We start from the raw sequence: 20,675 nt of genomic DNA, 5'->3' as shown, positions 1-20,675 counted from the left end.
ATTATTTAATTAACAATATGGTAGAGTCGATAATAATAACTTTGAAACCATTTTTTCATTGAAATATACTAGCTATAAATAACATGCGTTATTTCACACATGATGGTAACAGCCGATATTGGAGTAAAAAATACCGATTCAGGGCAATAAGTTTAAAATCTCGGGACTATCGATATACTAATCCATACTTCTTTCCAGGGTGACCATTTTTCCTCCCATTATGTAGCAAATGTGTAGTTACCGTGTAATTCTTTTCCCCGACGCCGCAAATTATTATCCAGATTATTCGCGCGTAAAAAATAATTTCTGCTTCATCAAGGCTGCATATAAAGCTATCATAAAAGAAAAGAATTTGTTAAAATGGATAGTGAAGTACCTGAAGTGGTAAGTGGTTTATGCTTGTGGTCGCCAGTCGCCAGTCGCCAGTCACCAGTCGCCTGTGAAAATTAACATGAACAAATTTTTTCAGGCTCAAAATGCCGGCGATGTCATCAAGACTCCCAACACCGTTGAACTGGTAAACTTAGCTCCCATTGAAATAAGCTCGGAATCAGATTCCGACACCGACTCCGAGTCGATGAGCGAATACCAGGAGCAGGAGCTGAAAGCAGAGTTTGACAAATTTTCGAGTTATAGTAACTTGACGTACCGCCAAGTGATGCGGATGAGCGAGATAGCCTAGTACGTATAACTAATTGCAAGAAATTACACAATAATGACTGTAATGTTGTTTTATCCGCAGCAAACTGAACGAATATGATTCGATTATGGAGGCTGCTGTGCAGTTCAAAAAGATTGCCATAATGCCACCAGAATTATGGCGCAAATACCTGCACGTCCGTCTCCTGGTGACCCATTCTCCCGATGAGCATGTTGCATTCCAGGAGGATTGCGCCGAAGCCTTGAACTCCTATTATGGTAAGCCCAGCAGCAGCACTTAATCGCCCCTTTTGCCATCTTATTTATCTTGTCATTTGTCACCTGTAGATGTCGATTTGGCCAATTTAATATGCAACTATTTGCTTGGCCAGAAGAACTGCAGCAACATCAAGCTGTGGTCGTCGCTGATGTCCAAGTACTCTTTGGAGAATCCCTTTTTTATAGAAAAACTGCGAGAACTCTTGGCCTCTGCGCCAGATGCAGACAAACAAGCAGATGCTTTTAAAGCGGAGATGGAAAGTCGCTGCATGAACTGGAACTCTGATGAAGAGAAGTGCACCGAGTTGGTTGAGCTTTTGGACCGATACAAGAAATGGCTGAGCCCCCTCATACAGGATCCGCGTGAGCCCGTCGACTGGGAGCGCTTAACCCCGGTCCACATTCTCCAACTGGAGGAAATCAATAATATGGACTACACCGACGAGATTCGTGATTCTTTGGCCTGCGTGGTATTTGAAATAACCATCTCGCATTTTCCGCAAATCGAACGAGTTTGGCTCGACTACATAAACTTCACAAACAAGAGTGTCAAGCGACCCACTGGCGGGTACCAGATCAGCAGCGCCCTGGATCTGGCCAAACGCGCTGCGATGAGCACATACAGCAAGCTGGTGAACCACAAGCTCATCCATTTAATGGAGACCGAAGGACACACCGTTCAGGAGGTGGATAACGTGCTGAAGGGTATCTTCCACAGACTGGCTGTCAACATAAAGGCGACGGTGGAGCTGCATTTGGACTACTTGGCGTTTATGGTACGCCAGTGCGATGTATCGGACAGCGATCAGTGCACACGCGTGCGTGAGAGATTCGATGGAGCCTGGAATACACTCTCCGACTTGTACGGCGAGGAGGCCGACACCAGCTATGAGGTGCTCCAGCTGTATGCCCAAGTGGAGTATGCCAAATTTAAGAATCCAGCACTGGGCTACAAAATCTGGGAGTACATCATGTGTAAGCGCTTGTTTTGTTGGCCTTGCCCTGCAATGCCCTGCAAGTACTTTTCTTCGTATTTCTAAAAATGTTTACATTTTTCTTTTGCGCAGCTTTCGATAAAAGTCAGCAGAGCGGTTACCTTTGGATGACGTGGGCCCAAATGGAGTCGCAGTTTAATGGCGGTGTTCGTTGTCGCGATGTTCTGAATTTGGCCCTGAAGCAGCGTTTCCTGAAGGATGGTAATTTTGTTCTCGAACAATATCGTCGCTACGAGCGCTGCCATGGGGACTACAAGTCCATAACCACATGCCAGAAGATAAAACTGCCGGCAGAGCGCAACTATGGCATTCACAGATACCAGCAGCATGCCCGCGAGCAACTAAGAGAGAGAAAACCGTACAGGACGTCTCAGCCACCATTGCGAGCCCAAGCATCAGTACGTGCCACAGCAGCACCACGCGCCAAAGCAGCAGTGCCGCCACGCGCCACAACAGCAGCACCACGCGCCACAGCAGCACCTCGTGCCACAGCAGCACCACCAGTCTCAGGTCTCAAGTACTCAAGTGAGTAACAAAAGAAAGAAACGTAAGAATATATAAACTACATATATTATGTTTGATTTCAGCGGAACTCGAAAAAACCAAACTGTTTGTTAAGAACATACTGCCAAATGCGACAACTGAAACTCTTAACGAACTCTTTGCCACCTGTGGCACGTTGAAGGATGTTCGCATAGTCCAGAAAAAGCTACCAATCGGCAGCCGACAGTACAAGACACGCAAAAACATTGCTTACATTGAATACGAGCAGGCTGAATCAGCCCAGAAGGCTGTTGAACAATTGAATGGCCATAATCTGAACGGATCTGTGGTAAGAAAATATTCTCCCAAGGAACAAAAGAGCTTGCAGAAATCTAATCATTGCCTCCACCAGCTATCTGTTGCCATTTCTGATCCCCCACCAAAGACCTCGAACATCACGACAGCCAAACGTCGTGTGGCCACATCGCTAATACCGAGTATTGTGACCCGTGAGATGCTGGCCACTAAGCGTCGCAAGGTGCTGTCGCTTGATAACGAGGCAGATGCGGCCACCAAGACAGAGGATGTGGATATGAAAGATGGGGACAAAGCCACAGCTATAGCCCCAGCTACAAACCCAGATTCCTGCAATACACCATTAACATCGCCAGAGAAGCCCAAGTCCAACGAAGATTTTCGTAAACTACTAGGCTGAAAAATGAAACTAGAACTTTAATTAGAATTACTTTAAGTTTAATTTGTTTTCTAGAACAGGCGCGTCTGTGACGATTTTTTGTTTTCTTTTTTTTTTTTTCTAATTGTAGGAGGGCAAGGAAACCTTCTCCGCGCCCGCACACCCGCCACACAATTATACGCCATGCGTACGGACGTGCTTTAATGTTGTTCCCCACCCACCATTTCCGGCATATGCCGCACAGCAGTTTATGAATGAAACAAAGTAAATAAATGTACAAAATGTGGAATAGCAATGGCATGTTCTTTATTTATGTGCGGAATTTGACGCTCTTGGTTACGGTGGCCTTAATGCCAGACATTTCGCCGCCATAGCGTTGCGTCTCCTTGCGTACAGCACGAACGGCGCCCTTGCGTCGGATGAGTGCCTTGCGGTATTTGCCGCGATGCTTTACACGGGGATTGCGCAGCTCCTTCTTGCGATGTGGGGTGAGTCCCTTGTTTTTGGCCATTTGATACGTGATGCCGCGGCGCACAGCTTCGGCTTCAGGGTCCTCATCATCGTCCTGTTGGTCAGGCATCAGCTGAGCGTCTTCGTCGTCGCTGCTGTCACCACTTATGTCTTCAGCTGTCGCTGTGCCGTTCTCCTTTTCGTTTCTCTGCTCGAATTTGTTGAGGATCTGTAGTTTGGCCTTGCGCTGAGCCACATCGAGGACTGTGAAGGCATCACCATCCTGGATGCGTTCGAGCAGGGCCTCCAGCTGGGGCTTGATGTACGTGTCATAGCGTGACGTCAGTTGCTCACGCAGCTGCTTCAGTTGCACGAGACGTTTTATCACGGGATGCAGCTTGACATTGCTGCGCCTGGCCTTGAGCAGCAGGTAGTAGGACACGTTGGAGCAGTAGGTGGCCAGGACGTTGTGGTAGACACTGGCGAACTCCAGGGCCGGCACCATGGGCACTTGATGGTTGCGCACGTAGTTGAGCACGGGCGTAATCAGCTGTTGAACCTCGCCCAAATGCAGATGGAAGTCCTGGGTGAGGCCGAGGAACTCGGGCGAGTCCTTCTGTAGCAGCTGCAGGCGCTCGCGCCCCGTGAGACCTGTCAGATCGGCGGTAACCTTGATGCCAGATTTGGCAACATCGCCGTCCACCTCTTCGTCACTGATGGCAGCAGGCACATCGTCTAGCTGGAAGTCAGCCTCGCTAAATCGCTTGGCCAGGCGCAGCTGAATCTTTTTGGCCTCCTCTTCCTCGGCCTTAGCCTCCTCCTCCTCCTGGGCGTTGTAGCTGCTGTAGTCGGGGTCCACAAAGTCTGTGTTGTAGTAGGTGCTTCGCCTGGTGCCCCAGTCCATGGTGTTAGGCAAGTGGGCATCATCATCGTCGGCCCCTTCGATGTCGCTGTCGCGCATCAGGTCAGCAACATTGTCATCCTCCTCCTCATCTTCATCGCTGAATGCTAAAATCTCCTGTGGTGCAGATGCGTCTTGCTTGCGCTTGTTACGCTGCTTGCGCAGGTCTTCCAGGATCTCGCGCTCATCTTCATCATACTCCTGCTCGGAGCCGGTCAGCTCATAATCATCTGCTTCACTGTCCATTTTAAGTAAATTTAATAACAATTTAGGCCACAGCACGTGCGTGGTAAACAAACTCAGAGCTGCTGTCGATAGCGATCTTTCCCAAACAGAAGCGATACATCGGCGCCGATATACTGCTGCACCAACCCACTAACCATACAGTATATAGATGTGCCAGTTCATACAACGAAAGTGTCACACACCGACTTGCGCTATCCGTACCCCAGAGTGACGTCATCATGAGTGAGAGAGCGCAGAGAGAACATCTTTGCATGTGTTAGTACACACGCAATATGTTTCGACAAAAATATGTGATTGTATGTTTTTTCAGATTTTTTGAACTCTCTCAGGTCTGATCTGTTTTGCCACCAGCATGTTTTAGTGTATGGGTGCACATGCATTCTCACGTACTTTGCGTGTGTGTGTTTACTATTGCTGGCCGCTAGAACTGAAATTTGAGTTTGGTTCTTGTTTCGGGTCTTTTGATGGACTGACCTACCGCCACAAAATAAATGAAGAATGGGCAGGGGGTGGGGGTATGGTACACTAGGGCGCGGGAAACAAAATAAAAGCTTATTTGTTATTTGTTTGATTTATACCACAAAATATAAAATATTACAATAATATAATTACACATTTATTTCCTTATTTTAAACAGGTTGATTATAAATTATACAAATTATGCAAACAAATTATACTTAAATAAATATGCATAAATATAAATGGAATTGGTTTTACATATATTTCAAATCAATTGTCAATCGCGCGCTTTCCGACGGGAATCTGCAAAGTACAAATTTAGATGCCGGTCGCACCTTGAATACTCTCATGGACAATACCCATAAATTTTCTAATTCAATTATAAAATATCTTATGTACATACATATGCAAATTAAACAACTGCGGTAGCGGATTGTGTTTTTAAAAAGTTTTTATTTTACTTCGAACTTCACTGATATAGATTTAAGTAGAGGGTCACAAAGGAATTCCGGGCCAAGGGATTGCGCGATCTTAATATTTAGCTAGACTTTGCGGTGTCGCTGCTGGATCAAGACTGCTTTGAACTTTCTGATCTTTGCATCGTTGATCCCTTTCGGGAATCGTTTTTCTATAAACATTTCAATTGATTTCGCCATCCCGAGTATTAGATTTCGTCATCCAAAGAGAGAACTGTAAAAGGCCTAAAGTGCAGGATCTGCAGAAAGCCGGGAGTGAGATTGTTTATGAGAAGCCGGGTGTGGGCAAACATTGGTTTTCCATTTAGGCGAGTGTCAAAGAATGGGATTGCGGCGGGGGCGCTTGAGATTGTACATCTTAGAAATCAATTAGGCGGAGGCCCAAGATTGAAATTGTTTTCGTTTTGGAAAACCAAAGATTGTTTACAACTCGTATAAGAGCTCAATGGAATTGGGTACGTTAACTCCCCCCATTCTTAAATGTTTCGTCCCGATACATTTTGAAGTTCTGATAGAGCTCTAATTTCTTCTGACAGTATTTGAATGTTGCTTTCCACTATTTCTTCTGACGGTATTCTTATTGATTTAATAAGTACAAATTTGGTTAATTTATAGCAGAAGTAAAATAACATTAACAATATCAAAATGATTAAAAATAATGTTGTTAATGGTAAGGCCGTATTACCTAATGTTATAAGGGGATTTAAAATATTAACATTATCAAAAGAAAATTGCTTATCATTTGATTGTATATAATCAACTAATTCAAAATCGCTATATCTATGATGCGATATATATTTTAGAATTTTACCCTTATCATTTATGTGGCTTATATTATTTATTACAATTGTGTTGTTGAATATAAGGAGATACGATCCTAACAAAGTAGTATTGTCTACGATATTTTTGCCTGAAACTAATATGGCACCATCCTGAATGATGTCTATTTCTTTGTTTTTTTTCCCTTTTTTTAGTGCAGTTGGCTTTAAAGCCATTAAGTAAATTGGTGAAACAGGTACTCTTTAAATTTATTTGTGCGTAATTGTTAAAAGTTTCACTTTTAAAATTATTCATTAAATAGTATTTCTCCTTACATTCACAAACTTTTTCACTTATAACTAACATTCCATCATTTTGTGAGATGGCTCTTGCATGGTAAAACTTGCAAATATCTTTAATTTGAGGATATTTTATGTAAATGATTATTAAATCTGCATTTCGAATTATTTTAACCGTTGCAATGTCCAACAGATCAGACAGTTCAACATTATGTTTTTCATGCTTATAAATGTCCTCTATTTCGTTTTTATTTAAAATTTTTGTATTGAAAATGTTTACTTTTAAGAGGGTTATGGTATCAACTAAATTTAGTAGGTCAAAAGTTATTAATTTTAAACGATGCTTTCTCAGTATCGTTTCTTCATTGAAGATGACATTCTTTAATGAATTTGATAGCAATTCAATTTCTTTGAAAAATTTGGAATTTATTACAAATTGTTTATTATTATTTTCAGTTAATTCATTTACTTTATTTTGTATTTTCAAAAAGTCGTCATGATCAGGGCTGCCTGCTATCCATTTCCAAATGGTACCTAATTCATTTATTCCCCTTTCTTTCCGTTTTGGAACTAATTCTGAAATCATTAATTTTAATAGACTTAAGTCCATTGATATTTCCCACTCATCGTCTGAATTAATTGATTTGTTGACATATTTGGATTCTTTATCAATTATCTCTCTATAAAAACTCAAATTAGTAATATGGAAAAGTTCAGCGTATGTTTCATAAGTGTAAACGTCTCTGTCGTCTTTGAGCAATAGATAGTCACTATGCGTATAGTCAATTACTTCCGCAGTCGTCAATATAACAAAAGTCAGTATTAGTATATTCGCATACATTTTCTGGAAAAAATATTTAATATTTGATGTTATCTTTATGTATAATTCTGTTTCTATTGTTGATTATAATTTTATTCGGTCGATTTTCCTTAACTACCTGCTTTTTGTATCGGGATTGAAGTTTATTTCTTTCCCCGAATTTCTTTTCATAGACTACTTCTCCTATTTTATAATCTTTTTCTCTTCTATCTTTGTTATGTATCTTAAGCATTTTGGTCTGAGCTTCCTTAAGTAATATTGGATTATGTTTGTGTTCTATTTTGTTATACAATATGTCATATGGCATTTGATTGGTCGTTGAATGTATCGTCAGGTTATATTTCAGTGCCGCCCTTATTATTATTTCTGAATAATCTGTTAGATTTAGTTCATCCTTGATGCACCGCGCTATTTCTGTTAGTGTGGAATGTACCCTTTCTACCTGACCATTTGAGGTGCTGTGTCTGGGATCAGCATAATAAATAGTTAAGTTACTTCTTTGTATGAATGATCTAAATTGTGCTGAAGTAAAGCTTGGTTCGTTGTCAGTCATTAATGATGTTGCTAACGGAAAGTGTTGTAAAATTTCCATTACCTTATTTTCAATGTTTAATTTACTTTGAATTTCCTTGACCACCAAGTATTTGGAATAAGAATCTATACAAGTTATGAATGTTAGGTTTTGGGCATAGTATATGTCTAAGTGTAATTGATCTCCTTCTTTTGCTGGAATGGGAGCTTCCCCAATTGGAATTTTTACAGGGTGTCTCCGATATTTGTTTTTGTTACAGATCTCACAATTTTTTATATATTCTTTTAATTTTTTGTGCAGGTTTGGCCAATAATACAGCTTAGTTATTTGTTTGTAATTTTCGTCTAGTCCTCTATGGGCTCTGCAATGTGTTTCTTCTATAATTATAGCTTTATCTTCTGAATTTACTACATCTTGGAGGAACTTTCTTGTGAAGAGAAATTTATTTATGAAGTTTTCCTTTAGCTTATTTTGGATAAGGTATAAATCTTCTAAAGTGCAGTGTATTCCTGTGGTTAAGTGAGGCTGAATAAATTCTTTTAAAATGATTAGCAGATTGTCAACCGTATCAAATTCAATAATATGTCGGGTATTTTCATAAACTCTTACTAACTCATGAACTGTGAATCTCCCTTGCGCTAATAGTAGCTGCTGTTTAAATTGGTTTAGAGGCTTGCTAGTCTCTTGAATGACGTTTTCGAAACTACTCTCTGCTGAATGCTGAGTATTTATGTCTGATTCTGATTCTGTCTGGTCGACATCACTATCTGTCATATGATTTATTTTAATCCGAGATAACGCGTCCGCTACTACGTTAGTTGAGCCTGGCTTATAAATGATTTTTGGTGTGAAACTTTCTATGAAGTAATACCAACGTTTCATTTCAACATTTGGATTTTTTTGCGACATTGCAAAGGACAAAGGTTGGTGATCTGTATGTATTTCAATTCCACTCACTCCGTATAAATAATTTCGCAAATTTTTTAATGCCCATACAATAGCTAATAATTCTTTTTTATTAGTAGCATATAATTGCTCGGTTTTACTTAAAGTTTTAGAAATAAATGTTATGGGATTCCCATCTTGCGACAAAACTGCACCTATTGCTATGTCCGATGCATCTGTGGTTAATGTGAATTTTTTATTGTAATCTGGTTGTACTAATTCAATATGTGCTATTAAACTGTCCTTTAAATTATTAAATGCTCCAATTGCTGGTTCATCCAGCTGTATTAATGCTTTCTTGGATGCCCTTCGTGAAACTTTCCCATTTACTCCGCTCAGATATTTTGTTAAAGGTTTGGCAATTGTGGCATAATTTCGGACAAATTTTCTGTAATACCCTGTTAGTCCTAAGAAGCTACGTAGCTCTCTGATATTTTTAGGAATTGGATAGTTTTGTATTGTGGAGATTTTGTCTGGATCTGTTTTAATGATATTTTGGGAAACAATGTATCCCAGAAATTTGGTTTCCAATTGAAAGAATTTAGACTTTTCAAGTGAAATTTTCATGTTAGCGTTTTGCAATATCTGAATTATATGAATTAGATCTTTATAATGTTGTTCTATAGTTTTTGAAAATATTATTATATCGTCCATATAAACGTGACAAGTTTTCCCAACTTGTTCTCTAAGTATATCGTCCATTGCCCTTTGGAAAATTCTGGGAGCGTTCGTCAATCCCATAGGCATTCTTAGAAATTCATATTTGCCGTTATTTATGGAAAAAGATGTTTTTTCAATATCTGATTCCCTCATTAAAATCTGATAGAAACCTGACTCTAAGTCAATGGCCGAGAAATATTTCGCTTTACCTAAATTGGCAAGGATTACTGAAGGATCTTGCATAGGGTATCTATCCGGTATAGTGTTTTCATTAAGTTTCTTAAAGTCTATTACTAATCTATGCTTAGGAGTTCCGTCCTCATTTACTCCCTTCTTTGGTACTACTATTACCGGTGAATTATATGGGCTTTTACTAGGTCTGATTATACCTTCATCTAACATTTTACTTATTTCGTTATTAACGAAATCGTTAACCGAATAAGCGTATGGATACTGCTTGCCATATACCGGTCTATCGTGTTCAGTGTTAATCTCTCCTTTTATATCCGTTCTGAACGGTAACTGTAAATTTATATTGGCATGGTCTTCTTCGATGATAGATACCATTTTCTCTCTGAGATTTTCTAAATTGTCCTCTTTGTAGGTTATTGTGTTATACAATTTCATTTTTTTCAATTCAGAATTTGCATAATTTTGAATGTCGGATATTTCTACGACGGCGCGTTCAGGATTTTTGCATCCCAAACTTTTAAATTGTTTATTGTCGGATAATTCAACGACGGCGTGTTCAGGATTCTTTAATCCCAAACTATTCGAACTTTTAGTGTCGGATAATTCAACGACGGCGTGCTCAGGATATTTTAATCCCAAACTATTAAAACTTTGGATGTCGGATAATTCAACGACGGCGGGCTCAGGATATTTGAATCCCAAACTATTGACGGATAATTCTTCGTCGGCGTGCTCAGGATTTTTTGATCCCAAGCTATATAAACTTCCTTCTACCTTTACTGAATCGCTTTTCATTTCTTTTTCTTCTTCAAAATATTTTTTTATTATATATTCCTTCAACGGAAGGATGGTTTTTCCTTCTATAAAGGTTAATTTGTTTAAAGAAAGGACCTCGTCATATATTAGTTTCTCCTCATTGTCTTTATAACTTAAAGTCCCCTTTCCTGTATCAATAACCGCTCCGATTTTCTTTAATAGGTTAAATCCTATTAGTAAATCTGCCTCCATTCCATCTATTTCATAAAACACTTGCTTTGTGTTGAAAATTGTTATATTATGGAAATATTTAATTATTGAAAACCCATTCACTGTAGCAACTTTCTTATAGATTGGTAATTCATTTTTATTGTCGTAAATTCCTTTTTTTATATAACAGGAAGTTGCTCCCGTATCTATCAAAACTTTTAATTCTCTGTTTATTTTTTTGTCTACTCTTTTTAGGTAGGGCAGACCTACTTCGGGGGCTGATCTAAAAAATGATCCTCCTCAATGTTATTTATCCTCATTGCTTTATTAGCCGGTTGTTCCGACATTTCGTTTAGTTTTCGTTTCTGCGCTGGATTGTCGTTAGACTGATTATTCGGGACTACGTTTGCCCTAAAATGCTGGGCTTGGCTATAATTGTTATTATTTCTCCTAAAATAACCGTTAGTATTCTCCCGATAATTTCTATTGTTATTATTTCCCCTGAATTGATTGCTGTTCTGTCGGTTCCGGATTTGTATAGATTCGTCTACCTCCATTGGTTCTGGGGCCTGATTTTGTTGTCTATTACCCAAGAAATAGGGTTGTCCCCAAGACATGTTATTCCTCTGCAAATCCCTTTTTTGGTCGAATGGTGAACTGTTAGTCCTAGGTTGTCGTTGGTTGAATCTTAAGGTATTAAAATTATTATTCCCTGAATTTCTGGGACCGCTGAATTGGTAGGCAAATTGGGCCCGAATGTTATTAGATTGCAATTCCTGTACCTTTGCTAAGGCATTCGGTAAATCTGGGGGATTCAATGAAAATAGGATTTCAGCAATGCCGCCGTTTAGGCCAGTGACAAAAATGCGTAAGGCATTGTCTCTAATTTTTTTATTTGATTCCTTGGTGATCTCACTGTCCTTTCCGTGAGTCATTATTGTCTTATTTATTAACAAGGTCATTTTCTTGTTAACCTCGTTATAGAAATCTATAATTGAAAGGTTCCCTTGTCGGAGAACGCTTAATTCCTGTTCTATTATGTAAATAGGTCTCTTGTCACTGTAAACAAAGTCAAGCCGTGAAAGTATGGCATCAAAATTTAGAACTGTCCCGTGGTTGGTCAGTGCGTCATGTGCTGGTCCTGTTATTTTGTTTCTCAAAATTGTTAATGCAATATAATATTGCTTACTTCCTTTCTTATATAACTTCACTGCAGTTTCTGCAGCTTCCCTCCATCCTACATATTGGTTTAATCCACCATTAAAAATTGGTAGGGATTCTATTACCTTCAATGTGGTGTCGTCTCTTATTGTCTCGTCTATTGTTTCTGCCTGATAATCCGATACCTGATCGGATTTAGTTTCTATTTGTTGTTTTAAATTTACAATTTGCTCTTGTACTTGTGAAATTTGAAGTGCTATCAATTGTTTGACCAGATCTGCTGTGAGATCGGTCCTTGCTTGAGAGTTAATCATTTTTAGTTTTTCAAAATCTAAAGTTAGCTGATCCACTTTTAATTTTTCTTATATGTTAGTTTTTATAATCTTATATATCCTAATTGAACTTATATATTTATTAATACAACTCTTGCTCACGAAATATCCGGTAGGGGTCGTCCTTCTTAGTTTGGCAGATCTTCGAACGGGTCTTCCTTCTTAAATTTCTTTGCTCAGCTGGGTCTTCTGGGGGTCTTCCTTCTTTGGCTTCGCTGATCGTTTCACTTTCTTTGTATTTTGGTTTTGTCGGTTTTGTTGGTTTTGTTTTTTTAAAAACTTTGGGTTTCTTTGGTTTTTTTTGTATTTACGAATTGCCTTGATTAGCTTTTTGTTTTATTTGTATTTTGCGTTGTATTTGTATTTGTATTTGTATTTGTATTTGTATTTGTATTTGTATTTGTTTTTGCACACCCTAAGCTCCGGTTTGTTTCCTTTTTATCTCACTTTTTTTTATCTATATCACACAGTCACTCCGCGTTTTTAATTTTGAAGGATTTATTCCATTAATTAATTGTCCTTCGGGTTTCGGCACGACGCAACACTTTTATCATTCGGTGCTTTTTAGACAACGTCGCCCCACGTTGGGCGCCAATTAAACAACTGCGGTAGCGGATTGTGTTTTTAAAAAGTTTTTATTTTACTTCGAACTTCACTGATATAGATTTAAGTAGAGGGTCACAAAGGAATTCCGGGCCAAGGGATTGCGCGATCTTAATATTTAGCTAGACTTTGCGGTGTCGCTGCTGGATCAAGACTGCTTTGAACTTTCTGATCTTTGCATCGTTGATCCCTTTCGGGAATCGTTTTTCTATAAACATTTCAATTGATTTCGCCATCCCGAGTATTAGATTTCGTCATCCAAAGAGAGAACTGTAAAAGGCCTAAAGTGCAGGATCTGCAGAAAGCCGGGAGTGAGATTGTTTATGAGAAGCCGGGTGTGGGCAAACATTGGTTTTCCATTTAGGCGAGTGTCAAAGAATGGGATTGCGGCGGGGGCGCTTGAGATTGTACATCTTAGAAATCAATTAGGCGGAGGCCCAAGATTGAAATTGTTTTCGTTTTGGAAAACCAAAGATTGTTTACAACTCGTATAAGAGCTCAATGGAATTGGGTACGTTAACTTGCACATAAATATTAAAGTTTATTACATTCGTATATTGCATGAGGGTTTTCAAAATTAATGCTGCCCGGTCAGCGTCGAGTCGGTGTGTCTCGAGAGAAAGAATACAAAAACAAAATATGAATCGTCTGCGTGCTGAAACCGTAGGGCAGCGTGGTCGCTGATGTCTTTGGCGCGGCACAGTGGGGACTCAGCCGAAATAGTAAAAAAATTGTATGAGTGCTTTAGATAAATTCTGATAGAGAATTTTCCAATCGAATTTTCCCACTGTGCCGCTCCAAAGACATCGGCGATCCGCGACCACCGCTTCGACGGTGCTGAGGCTCAAGAGTCCAGAATTGCCGAACAGACGAAACCGATGGGCAGCGGGGTCGCGGTAGAGACGAAGTACAGGCGAAAAGGGAATTGAAACCCCTTGGTATTGTATAGTCTTTGGTATTGTATAGTCTTTGATATAAACAAAACGTCGAGAACCGACGGCGTTTGCATAATTTGTATAATTTATAATCAACCTGTTTAAAATAAGGAAATAAATGTGTAATTATATTATTGTAATATTTTATATTTTGTGGTATAAATCAAACAAATAACAAATAAGCTTTTATTTTGTTTCCCGCGCCCTAGTGTACCATACCCCCACCCCCTGCCCATTCTTCATTTATTTTGTGGCGGTAGGTCAGTCCATCAAAAGACCCGAAACAAGAACCAAACTCAAATTTCAGTTCTAGCGGCCAGCAATAGTAAACACACACACGCAAAGTACGTGAGAATGCATGTGCACCCATACACTAAAACATGCTGGTGGCAAAACAGATCAGACCTGAGAGAGTTCAAAAAATCTGAAAAAACATACAATCACATATTTTTGTCGAAACATATTGCGTGTGTACTAACACATGCAAAGATGTTCTCTCTGCGCTCTCTCACTCATGATGACGTCACTCTGGGGTACGGATAGCGCAAGTCGGTGTGTGACACTTTCGTTGTATGAACTGGCACATCTATATACTGTATGGTTAGTGACCAACCACAATGCAAATATTTTAAAAGATTATCGATAGTTCACCTGTGTTCAATTCATTTATGGTGTCATGACATTCAAATTTACTAACTTTAATGCAAAGCGAGAGATAGCTTTTAAGACATAACGCAAAATTGGTGTTCGGGGCTATCTCCAGACACGTGTCCCGGCTATCAGTCGATGGTCTTTCAACACACACACAGCCAACCGAAATCGATCATCTCTGCCGCGGCGCTGCTTCCAGATTAACTGGAAAACCAAGCTGACACATATATTTGTCTCACTCTCACTGTCTGCTTTTCCCATAGGATATTTTTGTAGCTATTGAACAAGGGCTAATGTCATATGGCCATTGTAGGTTTGTGGACAAGAATTCCGTTACTCAAAATTACGTACGTATTGCGCGTTGCTGTTTGCTGGCTGTTTATGTGTGCACTAAGGAGCAGGAAAGCGTTTGTTAATAAATTAAACAAAAGAACAACGATTACGGCATGGGAAAACCGACGAATATCAACCTGGCAACTAATTTCTCCTCTTGCCATGGTCAGAAGCAAAGCGATGTGGAGTGCCTCGTGCTCGAAACTGCGACGCGCATTGAAGGCATTATAGGGAAATACAACCAAAATAATGAAAATGCGTTCTTCGTCGGTCAGGTAAGTGAAATTCCAGTAAACTGTATTCTCACTAAGAATTGGTACATTTTTAGACGGAAAATAAAGCTCGATTCCCATTCGTTGAAAGTGGAGACGACAACAGCGTCCTTGACTTCGCTCCATTGTTGGACGGCCATGCATGCGCCAATAAAAAAGAATATATCAACCATGAGAAGATCGAGGCACAGGCTGAGTCGTCTTTCGAGGAAGAGGCACAGCCGGACTCTTCATTCAAGGAAGTGGCCCAGCCTGACTCTTCATTCAAGGAAGAGGCCCAGCCTGACTCTTCATTCAAGGAAGAGGCCCAGCCTGACTCTTCATTCAAGGAAGAGGCGCAGTATGACTCGTCTTTCGAGGAAGAGGCACAGCCTGACTCTTCATTCAAGGAAAAGGCACAGCCTGACTCGTCTTTCGAGGAAGAGGCACAGCCTGACTCTTCATTCAAGGAAGAGGCACAGCCTGACTCTTCACTCAAGGAAGAGGCACAGCCTGACTCTTCATTCAAGGAAGTGGCCCAGCCTGACTCTTCATTCAAGGAAGAGGCCCAGCCTGACTCTTCATTCAAGGAAGAGGCCCAGCCTGACTCTTCATTCAAGGAAGAGGCGCAGTATGACTCGTCTTTCGAGGAAGAGGCACAGCCTGACTCTTCATTCAAGGAAAAGGCACAGCCTGACTCGTCTTTCGAGGAAGAGGCACAGCCTGACTCTTCATTCAAGGAAGAGGCACAGCCTGACTCTTCACTCAAGGAAGAGGCACAGCCTGACTCTTCATTCAAGGAAGAGGCGCAGTATGACTCGTCTTTCGAGGAAGAGGCACAGCCTAACTCTTCATTAATGGAAGAGGCACAGCCTGACTCGTCTTATGAGGAAGAGGCACAGCCTGACTCTTCATTCAAGGAAGAGGCACAGCCTGACTCTTCATTCAAGGAAGAGGCACAGCCTGAATCTTCATTCAAGGAAGAGGCACAGCCTGACTCTTCATTCAAGGAAGAGGCACAGCCTGACTCTTCACTCAAGGAAGAGGCCCAGCCTGACTCTTCATTCAAGGAAGAGGCGCAGTATGACTCGTCTTTCGAGGAAGAGAAACAGCCTGACTCTTCATTCAAGGAAGAGGCACAGCCTGACTCTTCATTCAAGGAAGAGGCACAGCCTGACTCTTCATTCAAGGAAGAGGCACAGCCTGACTCTTCACTCAAGGAAGAGGCCCAGCCTGACTCTTCATTCAAGGAAGAGGCGCAGTATGACTCGTCTTTCGAGGAAGAGCCACAGCCTGACTCTTCATTCAAGGAAAAGGCACAGCCTGACTCGTCTTTCGAGGAAGAGGCACAGCCAGACTCTTCATTCAAGGAAGAGGCACAGCCTGACTCTTCACTCAAGGAAGAGGCCCAGCCTGACTCTTCATTCAAGGAAGAGGCGCAGTATGACTCGTCTTTCGAGGAAGAGCCACAGCCTGACTCTTCATTCAAGGAAGAGGCACAGCCTGACTCGTCTTTCGAGGAAGAGGCACAGCCTGACTCTTCATTCAAGGAAGAGGCACAGCCTGACTCTTCATTCAAGGAAGAGGCCCAGCCTGACTCGTCATTTAAGGAAGAGGCTATAATCCTGCCCGGTGAGACGAAAGCTCAGCTGGTAAAATCCAAGGATGATGGGCTGATCGGAGATGGCACTGCTGCTTCTTCGACATATAGCTACGACAGTGATGACATCGTAGTGGAGAAGCAGGAAAAGGATAAGGAATCTGGAAATTGCTTCCGTGGACAGGCCATACCGAAGTGTTGTTTGGTCAGTAAAAACCATCACCCCATTTAAATATATACATTTATTTAACCACAAATTATCTATTGGTCTCCAGACGGATTCAGTTTTTATGATCGATAGACCCTTATGTGCAGTGATGTGGAAGCAGGAGCTGCGCCGCTTCTCCTTGTTGTCCTTGGACGCCGCCAAACGCCAAGACAAATTCAAAATCACTGTAACCAATGTATGTGTTGCCTCTGAAGAAGCAAAAAATCAGTAACTGTGTGAATTGATGAGATATTCATCGTTCATCATCCCTCGTCTTTCAGGTGTACAGCCCCTTTCAGTTTTGGTTCCAAATCGCTGAGGAAAATTATGCTCGCGATCTGGAAAATCTGCATTTGCAGATAAGGTAAGTTGTCGTGTATCCATTCCACCCTCTTGGACAGCAGCTCAAAAAAAATGTACATATTTAACCACAGCGACTTTTTCCACAAACGGCACCTACCCAACGAAAACAGATACCAGAAGCCTATCACTCGGTTTTTCCTACGTCCTGGATACATTTGTGCCGCCCGTTCAAATTGGGGTGGCTGGAAGCGGGTTCGCATTGTGTCCGCACCACAGGAGAATGCTACGGACGTTTCTGTCTTCTACGTGGACTATGGCCGTCTGGAGAAGTGTGCAAGCGAAGAACTACGGTTTTTACCAAAAGTGTTCACCAATATTCCGGCCATGGCCGTCAGGGGAGCACTCTCGCATATCCATCCGCTGAATCACACTTGGCCGGCCGACGTAACGGAGAAGCTCCGTGCCGCACTTTTGTGTCGCGAGACGTTTGCCCATATCATTGAGGCGGACCAGCAGGATGAGATCTATTCTATCAAAATATACGAACACAACCGGTCTGATGAGTCGCTAAACAGCAAAATGATTCTGGAGAATCTCGCGGGCGAAAGCGATCATTTTGACGAGCGTATCATCAAACAGCATTGTGGCCGCCGCATTCGCTACTTGTGCGAGCGCCTCCCCACGTGAGTATTCTCTAGAGAGATCCGATCCATTTTAAATGCTAAAATGGTGAATTTCTGCAATTTCCCTTTGGTCTCCTTTAGCTTTGAAATGCTCGAGACTGGTGTGTTTCCCATGGATGCGGATAAGGATCTAGATTTTGTGAAATATTTCAATGGAATCATGTCCGCAACATCGTATTTTAGGGAATTTAAGATTCCCCCGAGCCACAACCCCCTTCTGCAGGACCTTGAAAAGGCGCTGCGTGACTGGATGGTTGGCTACAAAAAGGAGCAGATGCCCTTGCAGAAATTGCAGAGGGAAGCCGCGCTCAAGGCTAAGGAGAAGGAGGAAAAGCGTCGCACTTATTACGAAAAATTCTTTTACAAAAGAAAGGATTATAAATAAAATAAACATCTACAATCGCATCTATTAATTACACTGTGGAAGACTAAAAACCAAAAACAAAAACTAATAATGTTGTGCGTTTAATTTGTACTCGCTCAAAACAAAGAAATTTCAATGTATTCTCCGATAATCTGTATCAATCTCCCATTCTCCGTCTTTCTTCGTCTGAAATTGGGACTCCGTTTGGGATAGGGCTTCTGCTTGGTATATGGACGGATGCGGATCCCCTCCTGGACACGTGTCCGTCTGTGTTTCCCCACACTGAGGCGATTGGCGTCTCGGGAGTTACAATTGGAATTTTTTGCCTCTCTCTCGCTCATTGCGGAGCTCAAAAAAGTAGAATTGTAGCCGCCACGCCTGTGTCCTGGAGAGTGAGCAGAGGATCAGCGGAGGATTAGCAGATCCTATGCTTTTCATCTACTTACCCTTTCGGTGAGATCTGGATCTGGAGCACAGCTTCGGTCACGGGTCCAGTCTAGGGCAGGAATCGAACTCAAGTTTTGGTTTATTTGTATTTTTTTTTGCTGCTTCATCGCTTTGTGGCCCGACCATCCCGTACTGTCCCATCGGCACTTTCTAGTTGTTTGATTTGCGGAACCTGAAGGGCGGCAGGACAAATCCCTGGTGCTGCGGATAGGAATAGTCGTCTCCATAAGAATGGTTGGAGGTGGCCAGATCTTCATAGCTGCTGCTCGACGCAATGCTTTCGGTGGTGGAGGCTGGCACTGGCAGAGTGCCGTCCAATAATCTGGGAAAGGCCTTGAACCACGGCAGGGTCAGGGAGATGCGGTGCCAATTGTTGGTGTTGTCCTGAGTGCTGGACACCGCACCCTCGGGGTGCACGCGATCTGTACCTTCATTCTGGAGCGCCATCGATACCTGCCTGGAGCACTGTGAGCCCTGTTTTATCGCCTGGGATGTAGATGCACGCGAAACCGTGCACATTTCCGTCTCGGAGCCATCCTCCTCTTCAGATGTCCCTTCTAGAATCGTGGCTGGTGCCCCCTGGTCCTTTAGTTCCCCAAAGTCTTCCAGATCATCCAGATCCTCCGTTGTGATGGTGTCCGTGGTGCCGCTGCTGCTGGGCGTGTAGTGGGCCATTTGCAAGCGGCCAGATGACTCGCTCGGCAGCTCCAGGCCCTGCTCTTCCTCATCACCATCATCCCCTTCCTCGACGAAGTCGGCCAGGAGCTCCACCTGGCTGCACAATTTCACAGGCGCCTGGTCTCGGCCGTGGCCCTGGATTTGGTTGTGACGCCTCAGCCGCCTCATGTTGCTGCAGGAGCGCGAGTTGCCGTAGAGCAGACGCTGCTTGAGCATGGCCTTCTTAGTCAGATCAGGACGCTGCAGCCGTGACGCATTGGTGCCAGCCACTGGTCCTTGCTGGCCAGAGCTGCCAGGGGAGGAGTCCATCAAGCCAGCACCGGCGGCGCCCGTGCCAGTGGATCCACCACCACAAAGACGCCGCAAGCGGCTGGTGACGAGTCGCTTCAGGTTGTGCTTGGACTGGGCATTGCCGTAGCTGATCCGTTTGGCGGCCCGCTCCCGTCTGTCCGCCGCCGCGCGCTTCGCATTAACGGCCGCTTGCATTTTGGTGGTCAATCGCAGATCGCTGCGCAGGTAGTGGCCTACACCGGCCTCGGCCAGTTCCGCATTGCGACGAGAAATCTCCTTGCCCAGCTCTTTGGCGCGTGCCAGCGTGTCCAGGCGCTGCAGATACTGCTGTTGCTCGACCGTTGGCGCCAGCAGCTCCAGCCGACGGCGTCGTTGCATCGACCTAGCCGTGGCGGAGGAGGTTCCAACGTTGCAGGTGCCAGTGCCATCGAGGCCAGGACCAGGGCCAGCGCCAGCGACAGCGCCAGTGCTAGTGCCAGTGCCCGACATGGCGGGGGGCCCCTCTTTGATCTCCTCGATCTCGCGGAAGAGTCGCTTCAGCCTCACCTGGCGCATCTTCAGCTCGATGGTGCGGTCGTTGAACTCCTGTATCCGCTCGTACTCCTCCCTCAAACGCTGCAGCTGGCCATTCCTTTGGCTATTGTTGTACATGCGGCGGAAAAACGGCGTCGACTTGATCTGGTATGACATGATGGATACTGCTGTCTGCGTCTGCTATCTGCTATCGGGTAACTGCTGGATTATCTTTGATTTTTATTTTATTCAAACTGCAATTGAGAATTTAGCTGCGTCCTAAATATTTTTTGGCTGGTTTATTATGACGAAAATGATTTTTTCATGTGTGTGGTTTAAGATTTTTTCTAATGAGACTGAGACACATTTAACCAAAACGTCAAAGTTCCCCAAAGCCAACTAAGAAAATTCATGTAGTTTTTAGTCAAATTTGGAATCTTTATTTCTAAATGGTTAAAGCAAATTATCATATAAAAGGCATTTCGAGTAGTTTATCTTTCTTTACGGCGGCATTCCAAGCTTACACG

At 42.5% G+C, this 20,675-nt stretch overlaps 4 protein-coding genes across 5 annotated transcripts; 2 read left to right on the top strand and 2 right to left on the bottom strand.

Moving 5' to 3' along the window:
• Window positions 1-316: 316 nt before the first annotated feature.
• On the top strand, window positions 317-3,385 carry LOC6596905 (RNA-binding protein 4F). The gene is made up of 7 exons (XM_002021830.2): window positions 317-384; window positions 470-681; window positions 743-918; window positions 988-1,893; window positions 1,986-2,438; window positions 2,501-2,745; window positions 2,809-3,385. The coding sequence occupies exons 1-7, from the start codon at window positions 361-363 to the stop codon at window positions 3,109-3,111; spliced, it is 2,319 nt and encodes a 772-aa protein (XP_002021866.1). The 5' UTR covers window positions 317-360; the 3' UTR covers window positions 3,112-3,385.
• On the bottom strand, window positions 3,373-4,723 carry LOC6596906 (something about silencing protein 10). Its single transcript, XM_002021831.2, has one exon. The coding sequence runs from the start codon at window positions 4,685-4,687 to the stop codon at window positions 3,401-3,403; it is 1,287 nt and encodes a 428-aa protein (XP_002021867.1). The 5' UTR covers window positions 4,688-4,723; the 3' UTR covers window positions 3,373-3,400.
• Window positions 4,724-14,602: 9,879 nt separating this feature from the next.
• LOC6596907 lies at window positions 14,603-18,268 on the top strand. 2 transcript variants are annotated; one of them, XM_026994092.1, is made up of 6 exons: window positions 14,603-15,085; window positions 15,139-16,866; window positions 16,937-17,065; window positions 17,151-17,233; window positions 17,343-17,855; window positions 17,937-18,268. In XM_026994092.1, the coding sequence occupies exons 1-6, from the start codon at window positions 14,924-14,926 to the stop codon at window positions 18,238-18,240; spliced, it is 2,919 nt and encodes a 972-aa protein (XP_026849893.1). In that variant the 5' UTR covers window positions 14,603-14,923; the 3' UTR covers window positions 18,241-18,268. The 2 variants fall into 2 exon arrangements, with proteins under 2 accessions (XP_026849893.1, XP_002021868.2); XM_002021832.2 differs by having other exon boundaries at window positions 14,815-15,085; window positions 17,304-17,855.
• Window positions 18,269-18,299: 31 nt separating this feature from the next.
• On the bottom strand, window positions 18,300-20,420 carry LOC6596908. The gene is made up of 2 exons (XM_002021833.2): window positions 18,666-20,420; window positions 18,300-18,604 (listed from the first exon to the last, which is right to left on the bottom strand). Exon 1 carries the CDS (start codon window positions 20,323-20,325, stop codon window positions 18,817-18,819), a length of 1,509 nt encoding a protein of 502 aa, XP_002021869.1. The 5' UTR covers window positions 20,326-20,420; the 3' UTR covers window positions 18,300-18,604; window positions 18,666-18,816.
• Between the last annotated feature and the right edge of the window lie 255 nt (window positions 20,421-20,675).

The sequence above is a fragment of the Drosophila persimilis genome, unplaced genomic scaffold, assembly GCF_003286085.1.
Source record: "Drosophila persimilis strain 14011-0111.01,24,50 unplaced genomic scaffold, DperRS2 tig00001237-arrow-arrow-pilon, whole genome shotgun sequence".
Lineage (NCBI taxonomy): Eukaryota > Metazoa > Arthropoda > Insecta > Diptera > Drosophilidae > Drosophila > Drosophila persimilis.
This window is presented reverse-complemented; position numbering and strand designations above follow the sequence as displayed.

Coding starts and splice junctions, on each gene's coding strand:
- LOC6596906 (XM_002021831.2), bottom strand. CDS start 4,687: ATGGACAGTGAAGCAGATGATTATGAGCTGACCGGCTCCGAGCAGGAG.
- LOC6596907 (XM_002021832.2), top strand. CDS start 14,924: ATGGGAAAACCGACGAATATCAACCTGGCAACTAATTTCTCCTCTTGC. Junction 16,867..16,936: donor CCATACCGAAGTGTTGTTTG/GTCAGTAAAAAC, acceptor ATTGGTCTCCAG/ACGGATTCAGTTTTTATGAT. Junction 17,856..17,936: donor TTGTGCGAGCGCCTCCCCAC/GTGAGTATTCTC, acceptor GGTCTCCTTTAG/CTTTGAAATGCTCGAGACTG.
- LOC6596905 (XM_002021830.2), top strand. CDS start 361: ATGGATAGTGAAGTACCTGAAGTG. Junction 682..742: donor CGGATGAGCGAGATAGCCTA/GTACGTATAACT, acceptor TTTTATCCGCAG/CAAACTGAACGAATATGATT. Junction 2,439..2,500: donor CTCAGGTCTCAAGTACTCAA/GTGAGTAACAAA, acceptor GTTTGATTTCAG/CGGAACTCGAAAAAACCAAA.
- LOC6596908 (XM_002021833.2), bottom strand. CDS start 20,325: ATGTCATACCAGATCAAGTCGACGCCGTTTTTCCGCCGCATGTACAAC.